Source organism: Solea senegalensis, linkage group LG21 (assembly GCF_019176455.1).
Source record: "Solea senegalensis isolate Sse05_10M linkage group LG21, IFAPA_SoseM_1, whole genome shotgun sequence".
Taxonomy (NCBI): Eukaryota; Metazoa; Chordata; class Actinopteri; order Pleuronectiformes; family Soleidae; genus Solea; species Solea senegalensis.
In genome coordinates this window covers 1,286,040-1,305,120 of record NC_058040.1, presented here as the reverse complement: position 1 = coordinate 1,305,120, position 19,081 = coordinate 1,286,040, and the positions used below count along the sequence as shown (strand labels likewise).

Genomic DNA, 19,081 nt, shown 5'->3' with positions numbered 1-19,081 from the left:
CGGGTCACGGACATCTCCAATTCAGACAGAATGGGCTCCACTCTTCAAATAAAGGCATCAGCAGATGTGCATGTGGTTGTGTGCATAACAGGAAGGAGAGGCATCGCCAATTCATCACATGTTCAACCTGCTCTCCATAAATTGCCATTTTTAACAGTGAAGAAAATGACTGCATACAACCTGCAGTCACCGGTCAGTGCTCCAAGCTTATTCTTCACAAACTGCTGAAGCGGACGACACCACTGTTGGATCACGAGGGAAGAGTTGTTGGGGAATGACAAAATGAAGACACGACAAATGACACATTTCACAGTCGTCCAACTGTAGCTGCTTTTTAACACACAACACACTGTGCTTTCAAGAGGCTGCCTCCACTTTTATGTACAATTAGGTCCAATGTCTGTCTGCGGGTTTGAATTGTATGATGATGACAAAAACAAAAGAGCAGTGCCAGGACCAGATATTCAACAGAACTGCAGGATGATGGGAGAAATGTCACATCGGGGGTCAAAGTAAACAGAATCCTTCTCTCAATGCTCTGGTCTAGACTCAACTAGAATATAAACGGCATGATATATATATATATATATATATATATATATATATATATATATATACATATATACATATATACATATATATATATATATACACACATATATCTCTAATCAGTCTAAAATCTGGCAAATCAGATTCACAGGGATCCATGAAGGAGTTATTGTCAGGATCTTTCATTCGACTGTGATGAAACCATTGCATATACTATTACACGTGTCACACTGCAACTTTACATGCCTGTTCAGACCTGGTGTTAAATCAACGTCCTGACTGATCCACATCACCAGTGGACAGCTCGTCAGCTCCAAGCTCCGGTGAGTGCACAAAGTATTTCATTTTCAAATCTGACCACAACACAAAACGCTTTCTGCAAGAGTTTAAAGACACAGGTGAACGCAAATCCACCCCTCGGATGCATTAAAGATACAGTAGGCAGGGCTTTTTTGGGGCATTAATGATCAATAATACAATACGTTTTCAAGTGTAATCAATCAAGTGATACAAGGGAGCCCGATAGTTTTGCACTCATCTTCACTCTGAATGCAGCATCTTAAAGTCTGTAGCATAATGGGAGGCTGTCAATAATCACACAGAGCATCACTTACAACGGCCACTAAACTATAGCTCAGTTGTCTTTAAGGGGAAACTTGGACTTTTTAGTTTGAGTTGTTTGTGTAGGTAGCCCTGAGCGTGTGAACACGGCCTAAAACAGAACAAAGCATTTACATTTCAGCGTCGTAAGGGGACAACAGCAGAGCTGCATCCCTTTAGTAACTCCTGCAGACACGGACTGTAGAACATCTCTGCATCTTTGGCTGACAGCTTACTGGAAATAGACGCGGTGGTTTACTGAAAACCAGGAAGAGACGGTGCAAACAGTCCATAGAGAGAGTGCGCTCCTACTGGCTGTTTGACACCCACTACTCTGTGCAGAGGTCACTTTGGTGAGAAAATCACTTCTCCAGCATTGACAACAACTGCCTGTGCTGCAAAGAAGCCCCCCAGAAATGTCAGGAGCCTAGAAGAGGGTCAAACAATAAAATGTGTGTCAATATGGGCTGAGAGATTTAGAGTTGGAGAAATGACCTCAAGTCATCTGTCATTGCATCAACTGTCCTGAGCTCCTTTATATTACACGAGTACAGAGACCCATGCTCCCAAAATATTGGTATTTTAACAACCGGCAGATGGGACTCTGTCTACTGCAGCTGTCAAGACTAAGACTAGCTAACTGCACTTTGACAAAGAACTGGAAGTATTTTGACACTTTTAAAAAGGTCAAAATCTTAATTTATGTTACAGCCACATGCATAAAGCTGCCCTTCCAGCTCTACTCTACTCGCCACTCGTTAAAATACACACACACACACACACACACACACACGTGCAAACAGTCCACTGACAGAGACTGACTGTGCAGTCAGACGTTTAAAAACATCGTCTTTATCCTCACAAACAAACAGAAATGACCTCCATGTCATCATCACACAGTGCAGGGGAAGTGAAATATGATGCATCCATGATGCGTTCAGGTGTGACGTGACAAACTTCAGCGATGTCCACTTGTGATCAGATCTCTCAGGATGGATATCAACACCATATCTGAACAAGGCCAGTAACTCATGAATGATGCACATAGAAAACACACCGTTTTTGGAGAACATTCATATTCCAGACAATCGTACAGCGTCAGTTAAATATTCATATGTCTGATGTTTCTTCTCTTGTGCTGGAACAACCGATTTCCACACGTTTACAAGCACCACTTGTAATTCAAGCACAGCTGCAGACAACTCAAACGAAACAATGATGAAAAACAAAAGTCCTGCAGGTTACTGAACTCAACACTGCTCTTAATACTGCAACTGCAGACGTGGTTCTGCTCTCAGCGCCATAGCAACACACAAGATAAACAAAGCCCAAATAAAAGAAAGAAAGAAAATCTGATAATTCTCACAAGTGAAAATGTGATCAGCTGGGAGCCAGGTGAGCCAGGTGTCCTTATTTCCTTAGAGTGCTGACTGCTCTTCACAGAGAGACCACTGTGTTCTGCCTCACCAGAAAAACAGATGGAATAGTGGTTTATTATGTCTTATATTGTCATTTCTGATAATGGACTGTGGTAGTTGCTCTTTTAACTATGTACAATAAATTATTAGATTTTTTTTTTTCTCTAAAACTGATTATTCATTTGCTTTATTTTAAAAAGAGCACGATTTATTTCTTCTCTCCTCACTCTCATCCGTTACTGCTGTATAAATGTATCTTCTTTACTTACAAGCTTATGTGCTGTAAGAGTAGCAGGTGATCCAGAGGTTTGTGGTAAAGTGAAACAAAAGACACACAAAAAAAACCAACTCAGACTGAGAGCTCACAAAGAGTGAGAAAGCTGCACGGGGGGAAAGAGGCTCGGGTCTGGGTTTGTTGGACAAATGAGTGGCAGGTTAGCTGGTGAGCTGACGGGCGGCAGTGTGGATATGGGCGGGCGGGGGATAAATGGAAGTATAGTCATCTTAATGTGGTGAGGGTTGCTGTGTGATGATGTTCAGATCTTGAGGTTCTTTATAGTTTCTGCTCTCTTCTTGAGCAGGTCTCCCACCTCCTGTAGTGAGCGCAGGTAGCTGCTCTGCACCTTGTCCATAGCAGCCTTCATAAACAACGCCTCCTCCTGAAAGACACACACACACAAGATGAGACAGAAGCTCAGAGATCATCAGAACACAAAGTTTACTTCATTAAAACAATATTCTGGACATTTAAGTTTGCCCCGAGGACAGCGGTTGTAACAGATGGAGGTAGATGATCGGCTGTGGCGACCCCAAAGGGAGACGCATGTCGTAGAAGTATGTCCCATCACCTCTTGCATTTTCGTGTATACGGTATAACTCTCTTGCTCTTGTATCTACTGTCGCCATCTTTGTCGTCCTCATCTTCTTGTGTGTGTGTGTGTGTGTGTGTGTGTGTTTGGTCTATTTGCTTTATGAAAACTGATTCTCTTTCCTTGCGTCGCACTGACTTTCTTCTTTCTGTGACTGTATACACTGTAACGTATACTTATTTGAAATAAAGCTTTATTCTCGTAGTATCAAAGTGAGTTCCCAGCGCTTACATATCTTTCTACATACAACATTTTACAACCTAATGGAACTCAATAGAGACAAAGCACACTCACCTGTGTGTGTCCTTCCAAGGATAAACTGGCTAGTTTAAGGGCAGTCATGCCAGTCTCTTGCCCCCTTACATGGTCCAAGGCCTGGGTGAGCAGGTCCTGCAAGCTCCCCGTCAGCTCCTGGAAGCCACAAACCACCACTGGCTGCAAGAGACACACACACATATTATCATCAGAGAGAAAAACAAACCGGTGTGTAAGGACTTAAAAGAGAGAAGTGTACCAGAGCTGTGTTTGTGTCCTTTTTCTTTTTCTTCTTCTTCTGCAGACTAGATTTGAGTGGTCGGAGGATCTTGGCACAGTAACTAGCCATCCACAAGACTATGCACACCGTCTATGCAGAACAACAGGGTTATGTTACTACATGACTATACGTGAGCAATGTGATGAAGCAGTAGTGTCTCACCTCAGTAAAGAAGATAAGGTTTTCTAATAGGGAGGGCCAGGTTTTCAATTTGCTGTCTTTCATTTCCAATAAATCTCCTTTGGATTTATTCAGTATTTCTGTGGACAAGAAGAAAACGTCAACAACGGAATCAAAGCGCAAAATAATAGAGCTTATTCTTCGTCATATGCTCACCTTGAAGCTGTACTACTAATGATTTGAAAGTGTTGCAGATCTGGGTTTGAAGCTCTGACGACTCATCTATGACGGAACAAAGAAAGAAAAATGAGAAAATCATCAGCATTTGTTCTCTAGCATTACATCCATCTCTTTGTGTTATTTTCCCTTTTACCTAGTCCGACAGTGTCCAGCTCCTGTAGGTGGACAGACAGCTGCAGTGCTGCAGCCTGACACTGGCAGCTTCCGCTGGACAGAGCTGGGGCCAGTCGGGTGGAGGGAGGTCCCAGGAATGGATACTGCAGTGCAACAACAACATCATCACACAGCAGACGCCACAATTCTCCATATAATATTCAGCTGTCTGACTCAATACACTCAATACAGAGTCCACGTGCTGACATAAGGAAGCGACACGCTGCTAATAACCATCTAATCATTTGCTGAAGTTGGGGGGGGGAGTTTCTGGAGAGAGGCAGCAGGGTGAGGAAGCACTTCAGGGCCTTGAATACTCGTGGAGGAGGTTACTAACATCATGCATCACTTTGCTTTTTATCCACTTTGCCTATTATTAAGCATAAAACGCCCATAAAAAATAAATGGGCCATCAAAATCTAATCCAAAAGTGAGGTGAGTGACACACTGTGGGCTCACTGTGTTACTGCATCTCCAGCCTGCACATCTGTACTTGGCAATAAATATGCAAGAGATGCCTGTCTGATGGTTCTGATGGGCCCTGGTTGGGTCGGGGTCAGACCCACTTTAGGCAAAGAAATAAAATATAAAAGTGGACATTTGTGTTGAATAACCTAACTCACTATTGTTACTGACACTTGACAACATTTGTTTTGAACCAGTAAACCAGACATTTCCACTGTGCTTAAGAACTGGTTGTCACACTCATGCCCACCCTGTTAGCTCAGGCCTTTGTTATTTAGTTTTTAGTAAAAATCTGTTTATCTTTTGTTAAAACTGTGACTTCTCTTTTTGTTGTGACAATATTAACACATTAATATGCAGGAAAAGATCTGAACATTTAGCGTGTTGTGGTTGTAGCCACTGTAGCACGACTGCACGTTACCTCCTCCCACTAAACCTGAAGCTGTTGCCAAGTAATAGTAGAGCTGAAACAATTCATCGATTATTAATCGATTACTAAATTAATCAACAATTATTAATCGATAATCGATTAATCATTTAAGCTTCTTAAATGTGAATATTTTCTTCATTTCTTTGCTCTGGATAACAAAGAAATCATTTTGACTCAAGTGAGTAATTTTGGTTTGTGGACAAAACAAGACATTTGAGAATCATTTCCAGGTTTGATGAACACCGATTTTTTAAGGTTTTCTGATATTTTATGGACCAAATGAAATAGATTAATCATTATGAAAATAATCATTAGTTGCGGCTCTAACTAATAGTAAACATGGCAACTGCTGATTTGGGCGACATATCAACTCAAACCCCCTCCCACTTCTCTGAAATCACCAGTGTGGAAATATCTCGCGTTCCCTTTGAGTTTTGTCAACAGTGTGTAAACTTGGTTACGCACGTGTAACAAAGCACAGGACATCTCCCCGCATGCACCAGATGGATATATGCATTTCATGCATGTGTGAGTGCTCTAGTGAGAGTGGCACAGTCAAGTGTGAGTAACTTGATAATTCCTGCAATTACTACAACAACTGTGTGGTGCAGCAGTGAAAAGGGTCCCCCCGTCACACAGTGTTTTGTTCTGTTATTCTTAAACCGGTCTTGTGTAATATAAAAAAATGAATAACATAACAGTTTGAGTCCGAATAGAAAAAGGTAAGAACGAAAAATGAAAGTGAAACGTTAAATTAGGAATCGGGCTGCAGTGGTTTGTCATCTTTTTTATACGGTCCCCATATAAAAAGGTAGGACCATTTAAACACACAAAGTGTGCTGAACGTACTTGTATGCATTTCTCTACAAACTGATTGGCCGTCTGGAGCGTCTGATTGAGTTGGGACAGCAAGCTGCTGAGAATCGATGTCTTGTCTCCAATGCCGTTCTCGTTGGCCACCTCGGAGTTCTGATGTGAGGCAGCGTGTCTGTGTCCAGCCAAGAAGGCGAGGATGCGAAGTGTTAGAGAGCGTATCCTCAGCCAGACAGATTCCTCCTCTACAGAGTGATGGCGATGCTCCTCAGTAAGCTGTCTGTGAAAGGAAGAGGCAGATGGGTTGGTGTGTGCTTCTCAGTGCATACGTGGCCTCTGATGATGAGATCAATCACTGATCTATACCTCTCTTTAGGGTCCCAGCTGGTAAAAACAGTAAGGTCTCTGTTATCCCTCATATTACTCCAGGGGATGTCGTCCTCCTCTGCAGATAAAGACATGGCCTTCACACTTTCATCCAAGCTCAAAACACTGAAAGACATGGACAAAAGAGACACAGGTAACTGAGTAACCCATCTCCACATCATAAACTGTTATAACCTAGTGTGTGTTTGGAGTTCTTTCTCACATATCAGCCTCGAGGAACAGATCCAGCAGCATCCTCTCAGTGCGGACTTGGGCAAAGTGCAGCGATTGATTCAGCCTGTTCCTGAGAGCGATGAATTCTGGGATTTTCTCAAATGCACCATACTTATACGCTTGGATAATATACTCTGAGGTCTGGTGGTAAGACGACGGAGAAGGGAACAGAAAATGGAAGAGGACAGAGAGGAAATAAGGTCAATATTGACAAGACGCATTCCATCCAGGATTTTAAAAAAATAAAAAAAAATAAAAATGGAATGAAGAGGCGGGACAGACTCACATCTTTCTGGTTAGAGTGGAAAAACCTGAGGGAGAAATTGCAGGACTGGGAAGCTGCTGCAAACTGACCCAGTGACTCAGCGTAACGTGTCAACAGAAACCTGAAAAAACAAAACTAAAACATCATTCTATAACCCAACACTGGTACATGCTGGCCTGACCTGAGAGAACACAGAGTATGTACAGGCCTTAACGTAATCCCAGGTCACACTCTCCCAGCACACCTAATCCCTGTCTGCTGTGATTGAATGTGTGTTTCTTATATACTGACCCTATGGTGTCGTGCTGCACATGCTTGGCATCCAAGCTGGAGTAAAGGTCCACTACAGGCTCAAAGGCTCCCAGGCGACAGTAGAGGAGCAGGAGCAGCAGCTTGAACTGAGCGTTGGAGGGACTGTGAGACAAACCCTCCTGGAGGACACTCAAACACTGCCACACCATATTCTCATCCCCTGCAGCACACACACACACACCATAGCTTTTTAACAGAGACATCTTTACCCAAAGTGAGTGAAGAGAGGAATCTGAGAGAGGGAAACACTCACCAGTCTCTGTCCACAAGTCAATGTACACATGAGCTGCCATGAGACAATACATATCAGAGAACTGCAGCTCTGTCTTCAGAGCAGTCTTCCCTGTTAACAGAAGTAAACAAAAACTCAGACCTTCACTCTTTACCAGAGAATGTCAATGATAAAATCAGTGCTAATATCACACACGATGGAGCTCGAGAGTACGAAAAATTCACTCCAAATGTCATGTAACACTTTAGATTAGGGAATACATATTCACCATCAATTAGTTGCTTATTAGCATGCAAATTAGTAACATATTGGCTCTTAATTGGTCATTATTGGCAGCCTGTGGCCAAGGGGAAAGGGAACTTGACTTGTAACCGGAGGGTCGCCGGTTCAAATCCCCACCCGGCCAAAAAGGGCTGGGGTACCCCTGAGCAAGGTACCCAACCCCCAATGCTCCCCGGGCGCCACTCAGTGTGGCAGCCCACTGCTCCTAATTCTAGGATGGGTCAAAATGCAGAGGAATACTTTCCCTAAGGGGATTAATAAAAACTAACTTTTATTAAGTACTTATTAATGCCTTATTATACAACCAGTAAACCATTAACTAAGAGTTTTCCCTCAATAACATCCATCATTATTGCTTATTATTGTAAGTAAGGAAGTTGTATATGAAACACAATCTCAATATTTGCAAGGTGGTAGTATTACAAGAATAGACTTTAGATTAGGGAACATGTGTTGGTTAATAATTCTTCAACTACTAGTGAATTAGTAGTGATCAAGACATGACTTTAGTATGGGGAACATACTAAGTAACAAAGAACATACTAAGTAATAAAGACTAAATTTAGAGTTATTTGGACAAGGGAGAATAACTCTTCCAGTGATACGACCATCGTATAAAGTCCAAACTAAGCAAAGCATATTGAGATCGTAATTCATATACAACAACTTCCTTACTAAACTATTAATAAGTAAGGATCAGAATAAGGCATTAATAAGTACTTAATGACTCATTAAGAACTAATATGTTACTAATAAGCAACTAATCTAAAAAACTAATCTATGTAACAGTGGAAAGAGTTGGGCATCAGTGATGGAAGAGTGGGCAAGAAACATGAGAACTTCTGATAAATCATTCAGCTACGATGAGCCTGTAACACTTGTTTGCTGCTGAATCTTAAGACTTTTACTGAATAACAGCTAATGAATAAGTGAATGAGGAGTGTGTAATCTCTCACCAAACTTGAGCCCATGATGATAATGAGCCTTCAGCTCTGCGATGAGCTGCAGTTTGCCATCCACACTGAGAGCGTGCTGCAGCCCAAGGGCTCGACTCAGCTGACAGACGCACAGATGCCTCTGCAGAGCGTTGGTCTCCTCAGGGAAAGCAAAGCCCTTCTCTCCCTGCTCACCGAGAGGAACTGCTTCACTCAGACGATTAATAAACTAAAAAAGTGACAAAAACACATTTTTACGACGAGCCTCTTCAACCACAGGAGTTCAGCAACACTGCAGGAAATCACCTCTCACCTGGACATGCTGATCAGGAGAAAGCAGGTGTAGGTAAATCTTTAGGTCCGTGATGCAGCAGGGTTTGTCTCCAAACTTCCCAAAGAACTGTTCCATTAGCTCTAAAGGATCACCTGATCATCCAATACACAAACAGTTAGGGCTGTGCAATCAATCAGAACTTGTGAAACGTGTTTTAGTTACAGTTGTGGCCGGTTACAAAATAGAAATGTGACAAAAACAAAATCAGCAAAACAAATAACGTAACATAACGGGGGATTATTCTGAAAATAACGCCTTTAATGTTCTAACACAATTAATTTACTTTTATTTAATTTATTTTCTATACAGCACCAGATCACAGCAGAAGTCAATTAAGGTTATCTTTCCTATAGAACAGGTCTATACCTTGTCCTTATATTAAACAAAGTAAATAATATTATAAATAAATAAATAATAATCTCAATTCTGATTACAATTCTCATCTGTTCTCAGTATTCTGCACCAGTTTAGCACAGACAAAAGCTGCCTTTCCTCACTGAGGAGTATTTGATTTGCGATGTAATTTTCAAGGAGACCTTCAGATTAATATTTACTGTAAATAAGCACCAAAACATCAACATATTAACTGCTATAATCTACGACAAGTTTAAGATATAATTTCCTTCCAACATTTATTTATTACATGTTAATTGGCAACAAACAATCAAAACAGAACTGCAGCCATAGAAACTTTGCTAAATGTTGTTTTGTTTTTTTAAATTGTGTTTGTGATTTGAACAGGATGAATTATTCAGCCCTGCACCTGGAATAACAATAACTTTGCAGAGTGTTTTACCTAGGAGACTTTCCTCTGGACAGCCTCGTTCTCTCAGTCGATGTATTAATTCAAGTCGAGCTAAATATGGCCCTCTGAGTAAACGAGACTCTTTGCCATCCTCCGCCTTAATTCTCTCTTCAACGAACCTCACCACTTCAGCCACAGTGTAATGTACAGCGCCCTCCGAACAACTGCAGAGAGGAAGGAAAGACACACTTTGTTGTTTGCCAAATCTCTTCTCTTGCAGTCTTCAAAGATTAAAGGTAATAAAAGTATAACAACAATGAAGCTCAGAGTGATTTGGAGAGCATGGTCAACATATTGACAGACTGCATTAGCTTATATTAGCCTTTTGCTAAACAACAGTGGTTTATTAAAAAGTCCTGCACCAGGTCAGTTACAGGACGCAGGCACCAGCTACTCTGTAAAAACTGCATAATGAGAATAAAGTCATCTGACGCGAGTAAGAACGCTGAATCATAAGCAATGTGTTGGGTCAAAGGCCCGTGTGTGACTTGGAAAAAAGCAGGGTTTACAGGTTGGTGGCAGTATGCTAAATGGACCCACACAGGCCTCTGAAAAGATGAACACATATTTGTGGATTGGAATGATTCATTTCTTTAACTTATAAACACCACTGTCCATTCAAAATAAAATAAAAACATTGAGACAATGGCATTGAAAGTGTTGTACTGATTTTACTGCATCATAAAAGTTGGCACGCGAGTCAGTGGCATTTTCAATCTGATGACGTCAGCTATCGTCCTGTAACTCACATCACAGACAAATTAAATAATACTCAACAGTAATTCTTATCTTAGCCACTGGTCCATTTTAAGCTCAGGCTGATGCAGTATTGATTATTTCTTACCGCACACAAGGTGTAAATCCATTGATGCCACTGTAATAGTAACATCATGCAGACGACATAAGCTGCTCTTAGTTTCCCAGATGCACTATGGTCACGGTTTGTTTTACCCCAACTATAGACATGTGTGATGTAAATGAATGTTTACACACACATTCAATATAAAATAAAAAGCAGAGAAGTCACAGAAATCTCAGGAGTGTTTTTAAACCCTAAAACTGAAAGTGGTCTGGTACAGTCTCACATACACACTTAATGCCAGTATCCACATAGATACACATCTTTTGTACTCACTGTTCGCCTTCTTCTGGCGGACTCCACGACTGGTCAATGAGGTGAAAGAGAGAGTCAAAGTAGGAGGGATAGAACTGCCAATCATCGGGACTGGAAAAAGAAACAAGAGTTTGTTATCACTGTCTCATGTCTGTGTGTGGGTTATATTGTTTAATATGCAGGGGACCAACAACTTATATATAATTCAAGATGATCCATATTCTGCATGATTTAAATGTCAGACTCTCATTGATTCGTTCAGTCTGTCCATGTTAATCATTGCAGTGCAGGCTCCAGGTAGAAACCTGAACATAATACACTGGTAAAAAACGTTAACTCACTTTTTGAGGAGCAGCTTGTGGGCCAAGGCATTACACTCTGGCCACCGTTGTAGTCTCTGATACAGCATCATACACTTGGTTTCTCTGCTCTGCAGCTCACTGGTCAGCTTCTCTGTGGACAGACACAATAATACAACTTTAATAAGAATTCTATTAGAGATGGAAAAAAAAAATACTTAACACCAAAACAACACGACCGAAACAGGATGTTGTGATGACGCATGCGGCCTGTACGCGCCTGTCTATTTGGAACACCAATAAATATATTAGATGGATTATAAACGCCCTGCAACATTCACATCACATCAGAGAACATTCTCTCTCTTTGAGCAGTTAAGTAAAGAGATCAGCTCATCTGAGGGAAAACAACATGTGCCAGTCTGTCAACACGTTTCACTAAGACGTGCTCGGATCCCCCAGCACGTAGAGAAATGATCCAGGCTGCGTTGGATACAGAGAGACAGAAGCGTGCAGCGCAGGGGCGGTGTCTCGCCTGTCTCGCCTGTCTCGCCTGTCTCGCCTGTCCTCGTCTGATCTGTTCGATGAGATCCTCCTAAATATTTTCATAGTTTCTTAATTGATTTTTTGAGGCATGAATATTAATCTATACCTGGGGTCATATTTGATAATGTGAAGATATTTCTGGGGGCCAATGATCTTTTTTTACATTTACATACAAATGCACGGTTTTATAGACATTTTATATTCATTGTCACAATTATCATTTTTAAATGGAAATGTAACCAAATCTAAAGGAGTGGAAAAAAAAGTGCCTCCACATCTGGAGTCAAATAGCATAATATGAGATGAGTGCATATAGTCACAGGCTCAGGTGTCCAAAGAATGAGGTCAGCTGACGACCTGAATATACTGAATGATCAGATTATTCCATCCATGGATTTTTAGCGTTTTAGCACTACTTTGTGCAACACTGAATACCGTTTAGCGTAACAGTCCTCAATATTGCACGTTAGTGTCAAACTGTGTCCATTTCCTTGCTATAACGTGTCATGCTCGTGGGTTACTGTGATCTAATCATGACAGTACTGAAGTGTTGAAATAACAAACGCAAATGTAGTATCGCATCTTATTTAACACTACACATTTCTCACGCTGAGAACTGATCAAACCTACTGCACATAAATGATTCATCTATCGAGACCTGGCTAGGACCCTGAATACCCAAATACCAAGAAAAAAAAAAAGCTTGAGACATGAAAAGGAATAAAACTTCACTCAGATTTATCCTGCAGGTCTTACAGGTACAGAAACAGAAGAAAATAATATGCACTCACCCCCAAGTGGCCCCCTGATCACTTCAAGAGCTTCTACACATTTCCCCAAACGCTCCAGGATCATAAAATAGAGCTGCACCTATAAACACACACACACAAAACTACTGAAACAAAACAAGCAACTTTGTACTGTCTGTATATGAAGGACACATTTTTCATTCTGGACACCGTGGCTGCACAATATTGGAAAAGACATTGGAAAAGACTGACATGGCTAGTTATTTATTTTTGTGATATTAAAAAATACAAGAATTCTCACCAGATGACTTGAATAGCTCTATTTGGAAAGAATAATGGATCGATAATGGACAAAATCAATTTTTACTTGAATTAACAACACAGATCAGTGATTGTTCCACATAATCCACAACTCTGTGGCTCTGTGTGTGTGTGTGTGTCCCACTCATCATAAAAAATACACTGCAATGTGTTCATGTGTTCATGTTCAGGTTTCAGCACCCATCACTCTGTCCTAGTTTCCAACTGGGTAGAATGATACAAGACTTGAAAGTCATTTACAGCATGATGGACCAGCAATACATTGTTAAGGTGTCAGTGAGAATATTCAACACTTGCTAATGTGCCAATCATGTGCCGATTGTACAGGATAATCTGGCTTAAAATAGTATGAATTTGGATGAACTGCCAAGGAAAGTTTACACTATAAATGTAAAAATAACATACCAGCAACGAATGTAGGGCAAGTGGGGCAGGGCTTATTAAGCTGTTGGTTTCCATTGAAAGTGTTGTATTCATCTTGTATTGAAGGGTTTTTTGTGTGTTGACTGCGTTCAGGCTGTGCAGAGTGCACACGTCTCACTCACCTCAGCTTCTGCTTCAATCTTCTCCTCTTTAACCATTTTCTCCACCATGCGCTCAGCCAAAGGCAGGAACATTATCTGAGCCAGTTTTTCATCTTGTGCGGAGATGGCCTGAACAAGACGCGTACATCATTTTTATACGATACTTAATATTCAAGGTCTGTGAATGTGTGTGTTGTGAAGGATGCTCATACCTGCATCACTAGACTCATGACAGACCAGAAGTAATAAGGATTCTTGGGGACGATTTTATACAAAGCCATTCCTGCCTGTAAAGTGGAAATACACAACCGTCAACATCCTTTTCATTATACTGATTACAGTAGAGTCCAAGTATTTGGACAGTTACAGTATTTAACTGTGCACCGTTGAAACAAAACAACCCACATGTGATTGAAAAGTTGAGTTATAATCCCTTGTTTTCATCATCAGTAATTTGGTAATGGTCTGACGAGCAGGTGTGAGCTTTCATACCTGCTGCATTTTCTTGTACTCCCCAACACGAGCATATGCCATGAAGAGGTGAGAGTGATACTCCTCACTGAGTGGGACCTTCTTCACTGCAGCTTCATACAGCTTGGTGACCAACTCCGCTGTGAGCGACGGGCACAGTAATTAGTATGCAGTCATTCCTGACCTTGCCAAGCCGTGTGTGTGTGTGTGTGTGTGTGTGTGTGTGTGTGTGTGTGTGTGTGTGTGTGTGTGTGTGTGTGTGTGTGTACACTCACGGCGATGCATCTCTCTGTACAGTATAGTCAGAGCCTGCAGTGAGTTGTCATCAGTGGGCTCTAGAGTGGCCACCTCTTGTGCTAAAGTGAAAGCCTCATCCTGCTTGCCGGTTCTCTGAAGGCCAATGGCCTTTAGGACCTGAGGAAAGGGAGAAAAAAAAGAAAAGAAAGACAAACGTTAAACTTGCCAGTTCTTCACCATGTTAACTAGGGCTGGGGATCATGGTCAATTTCCTCAATCGATTCTATTTCGATTCATAAGGTTCTGAATCGATTAATCACGACTCGATTCTTGATCTTAAATAATGAAAATGCCTCTTATCTCTCAGAGTGATGTCACAGGTGTGTACGAGCACAGCAAAGCACGGTCATGTGGCGCCTCGGGAACATCGCTACTGTCAGGAAACCGTACGATGTGAGAACTTGAGAGAAATGTGAATAAATGAAGGCAATGAAGAGAGTTTCTTTTACATTTTTTAAAATATTAGGACATTAATTCATTACCTCTGCTTTGATTATTTTGACTTGTATGTATTAATCAATTCAGTGAGGCTGATCATGTCAATAGCTCCCAGGTTTTGGTTGCCTAGTAACAATGGCTGCATCAGTAATGACCCTGAAGTGCCTCTGGCTTCTTCCATGTTTTCCATGCCCACTGCATGTGAACTAGTGCTGCACGACTCTGGAAAAAATGTGAATCTCAATTTTTTTGCTTGGAATTGAGATCACGATTCTCTGGCACAAATTTTTCACAAATCAAAATGTTAATTGCGCTCATGAACAAAAGATTAGAAATATTAGTTCAGGGTGAGAAACTCCGAGAGGAAAACAGGATTGTTTATTTGTGATGCAGCTCATAAATAAAAGGTGGAAGAATCACTGTCATTCAGAAATGAGACCACGTATCATTGTGAATCGAGATCGCAATTTTTTAACGATTTATCGTGCAGCCCTGATGTGAGCCGACCCTTAGAAAGCCCTTAGAAATAAAGGAGGAAGCTGCCACTGTTCTGATGTGGTATATCACAGTTTAGGCTGTTGTACACATTGTCAATACAGTAGTAAAGTCGTCACTGGTGCGGAGCAGAAGAGCTCAACAGTCAGTAAAACAGTTTATTTTAGCGACAGCGACAAACTAACTGTAGGCTCCACTAACATTTACCATATGCCATAAAAGGTTGTGTCTGAGTTTATCTGAATTTCCTTCCAACTTCCTACACAAGAATAAAGACACAGATTTCAAAATGTGTATTGTGAATCAGCAGCAGTGTTCTTTCCTGTCAAAGTGCACACTGCTGCTCTGCTATTTTTCTAGTGGAATGTGTGGATGTGTCTTTTTAGAAGTGCAGTGTGTGCAAAGAGAGGGATCATGACTGAGGTGCACAGGAGCAAGAGCAGTGGGAGAAAAAAGGGACAGAAAACTCAATTTTAAACAAAGAATCTGCATATTTCTAAGATCCGTGTCATGTTACGCAACAGAAGGCAAGATTTAAAAAAACAACAACAGAGGAAGAAAAGTACTCTAATGACCCACCTTAGCGCAGTGCAGGTCCTTGTGTTTCTTCAGCAGTTTATCCGCCTGCTGTATTGCCATTTTATTGTTGCCATTATCAAGGTAATCTGGAACACAAAGGAAAACAATATTATGTCAAGACTGCATAATGTAATATGGCCTAAGTTTCTTTGTGACTTCGTCCAATAACAATAATAATAATAATAATAAGCTGACTGCTGTGGGTGGAGTCAGTCTAGTTCCACCCTGACTTTACCATACCATTTTACTACGTACCCAAAGGGAAGGTGTCCAAAAATGAAACGGTAAAGGCTGGTTATCTTAGTCCCATTTTTCTAATGGTGACTGCACAAAACCGAACCGGTTCACTCGAAGAAAACACAGTTTAGACTCAGGCTATGACCCTGTTCAGAACTGACCATCCGACATCCGATCGTGCACATCGCACTAAGGTCTGAAAGCTTCAGTTCTGCCCTGAAAGCGTCCTCAGATCAGATCACAGAAACCACATTCAGAGGTGTTTTGAGGACACGTGTGTCCACATTCCTGAGCTGCACGAACACAGGAGACCAGCTTTTCAGCTGAAGTCGTCTGATTCACAGCAGTTTTACTTTAGTGCCCGTGCATTTGTTCATTTGCTCCAACTGCCAGGATATTAACACTGTTCACCACCATAAGATTTCTTTTTGTAACGGTAAACACTTTTTGTGTTCCATCAGAGCGAGTAGAGCTTTGATTCACTCAAGATCCTTCTTGTTTTCTTTTTCTCCATCTCTGTCATTTGCTCCATTTAAAATTTAGCAGAATTGTTTAGCCCTTTGGATTTTGGTGGTCTACTATTTAAATTAACTTCAGTCAAATGCTAGCTCTGCAGTTGAAGCATAGTTTGAATATCAAACTTTATCTCTAGACAGTGATTTAAATACTTCGCTCTGCAATACTTTTATCTGTGATGACAGTTTGAACAGAATAGATGTGACATAATCGCAGCATCCTGTCTGGCACGGTTAATTCTGGCACCCAGCTGTCCTGAGGACGGCATGTGTGTGTACATTTTGTGCGTATTTGTGACCTCTTTAGGACCTTTTCTGGCATAAACACTGACTTTGTCAGCACGAATAGTCATCATGGAGACCAAAACCTGGTCCTAATGAAGCAGAACGTCATTTATGAGAAACTGGTGTGTGTGCATGACGCGATGTGTGTCATCAATGTGCAATGAAATGAATCAGTACCAGCCCTACGTCTTCATTGATCATTTTTGGACACAGATTTGTCATTTTGGGGAGAAACATTTGAAATATGTTACATTTCACTGGCGACATTGTGCAGAAGGACCTGAAACTGTCGGAAATTCCATCAGCTTAGATTTGAAGTGCAGCTCACCTCAGACCGTGTTCTTGCTTTTAAATAGAATCAAATGCAAAAGCCACAACACGAACGCCAAAGCCACAACGGAAATCAGCAGTTGTGGGGGGTTTGAGCTTCCGTGGTCAAATCAGCTGTTTCGAAAATGTAAAGTGTGTAGTTTACGGTACATTTATTGAAATGGTCCAAACCAGTACTATCTCCGGTTTTTAAAACAAAGTCTTATCAAAAGCAAACACAACATGTGTTATCTGTCAAAACTATTATATACTATGATTGTGATTAAAACAATATTTTTATAGTAGAGTAGTTTATGCTTTCAGTTTTATTGGACAAAGTACAATAAACAAAGTACTTCATGCATAAGTCGTAGGAAGTACTTTTACCAGGGAATACACTGCTGACTTCCGCTGTGAAGTTTGCATTAGTGTTGTCACTTTTGCATTTGTGTTGAATCTTCTGGGCCACTGTATATGTTGCAAAGTAGCTTGAGAAACAGCTGAATGCCCATTTCTTTCAGTAATGGTAATAATAAGTACATAGATAAGTTTATAAATGGATAGATGATATATGGAACTATGAAATGAGTGGATGATTGATTACAGGTTTTAAAAAGATGATTGCTTGCGGAATGATTGTTTTACCTAACTTTATTTGTCACCAACTTTAAAAGCATAACTGTGAAAGTAATTATCCTTCATTCAGGACACTTTTCCTTACGACATTTCAAAGATAAAAAAAAAACAAAAGACATATTTAGGAAGTAATCATTTGCAGCCAAAACATTTCCTCTATAACATTAAATGGAGATAGCAGCATGAAAATGATTAACTAACAACAGTATAAATGAATAACAGCAAAGATTCTTGATCTGTCATTCACACATTACAACAACTGAACACTTACGTGCTTAGACTGTGTCTAAGTGCCGCTAGCATTAAATGTACCAATATCAACGCGACTTCCAGGTAAAAATGTAGGTAAATCTCAAAAACACCACACTTTTGTACAAACCGTGTGTACAGGTGTGTGCTAAGAGGCTAGCAGGTTAATGCCTCTCATTAAAGAACTTGAAGCTTTGTCCATTGACGGATGAGCTTGGTGCTAACTGGAAGCTAACCGTGCGTCTAGTTAGCTAGCACACAACAAAAGCAGTTGGCGATTCAATGTGGACACACACACCGAACCACACTAAACACGTTTTCAAACAGCAAAAGCATCACAAACTGCCACCAACGACTCAACTGTTGCCCTTTTGACGTGCGAACAGCTGCAGCACGTCCGCGGCGAGATGACACATTAGCCGGCTAAGCTAGCTGTCAAACAACGACAAATGAGTAGCCCCTGTCCACGCCGGAAAAACACGAGACAACGCCGAGTGTGTCTGCGGATTCAACGCGGGTTCACCCGCACACCAGCCGCAGGAGTCGTGTCCTACCGAAGGCTGGGTTAAGGTGCACTGTCATTGGGGCGCTGCGGGCAGCAGAACCCGCGGTCGGCGCTGGAGGGGCCGCAGCGCTGCCCTGTGCCCTCCGACTCCCGACACCATCATCTCCTCTAAAGTCGCGCCTCGCCTCGCTTCACCACAGACCACAGCGGCACGCAGCAAGCCCAGAAACATACAAACACGCCCGGCTCCACACTCGGTGCCTACCGTAAATGGGTCTGAGTCTCCTGTCGTTGGGATCTTGCACATGGCCTCTCGCCGCCATGGTGGAGTTTACCTGCTGGGTGGATGTTCGCGCACGCGCATTGGGGGCGGCATTATTTTTCTTCTTTTTCTTATTGTTTTGCGGCGGTTTGTTTCCAGTGTTTTGCGGTTGTACTGCCACCTTCTGTTTTGGAGGGCAGTTTTTCCTTTGAGCGTTTTACAGTCTTGAAAAATGAACATAAACACACACACACACACACAAACGTCCGTGCTGCTATTCTTAAGCCATCAAA

The 19,081-nt window shown here is 41.4% G+C and overlaps 1 protein-coding gene across 1 annotated transcript; it reads right to left on the bottom strand.

The window, feature by feature from the left end:
- Positions 1-3,037: 3,037 nt before the first annotated feature.
- Positions 3,038-18,873, bottom strand: naa25 (N-alpha-acetyltransferase 25, NatB auxiliary subunit). Its single transcript, XM_044012469.1, has 24 exons — positions 18,792-18,873; positions 15,791-15,876; positions 14,257-14,395; positions 14,003-14,121; positions 13,723-13,797; positions 13,532-13,639; positions 12,708-12,786; positions 11,413-11,524; positions 11,093-11,182; positions 9,949-10,121; positions 9,132-9,244; positions 8,840-9,047; positions 7,623-7,712; positions 7,349-7,529; positions 7,079-7,178; positions 6,782-6,933; positions 6,559-6,684; positions 6,229-6,472; positions 4,465-4,588; positions 4,308-4,373; positions 4,134-4,231; positions 3,951-4,061; positions 3,731-3,871; positions 3,038-3,226 (listed from the first exon to the last, which is right to left on the bottom strand). The coding sequence occupies exons 1-24, from the start codon at positions 18,847-18,849 to the stop codon at positions 3,104-3,106; spliced, it is 2,916 nt and encodes a 971-aa protein (XP_043868404.1). The 5' UTR covers positions 18,850-18,873; the 3' UTR covers positions 3,038-3,103.
- Between the last annotated feature and the right edge of the window lie 208 nt (positions 18,874-19,081).

Bases quoted from the DNA above. Each gene is read 5' to 3' on its own strand.
- naa25 (XM_044012469.1), bottom strand. From the start codon at position 18,849: ATGGCGGCGAGAGGCCATGTGCAAGATCCCAACGACAGGAGACTCAGA. The intron at 7,713-8,839 runs GTGAGAGATTAC...TTCTGTTAACAG, and splicing joins TCATCATGGGCTCAAGTTTG to GGAAGACTGCTCTGAAGACA. The intron at 3,872-3,950 runs GTACACTTCTCT...TGTCTCTTGCAG, and splicing joins AGGACACAAACACAGCTCTG to CCAGTGGTGGTTTGTGGCTT.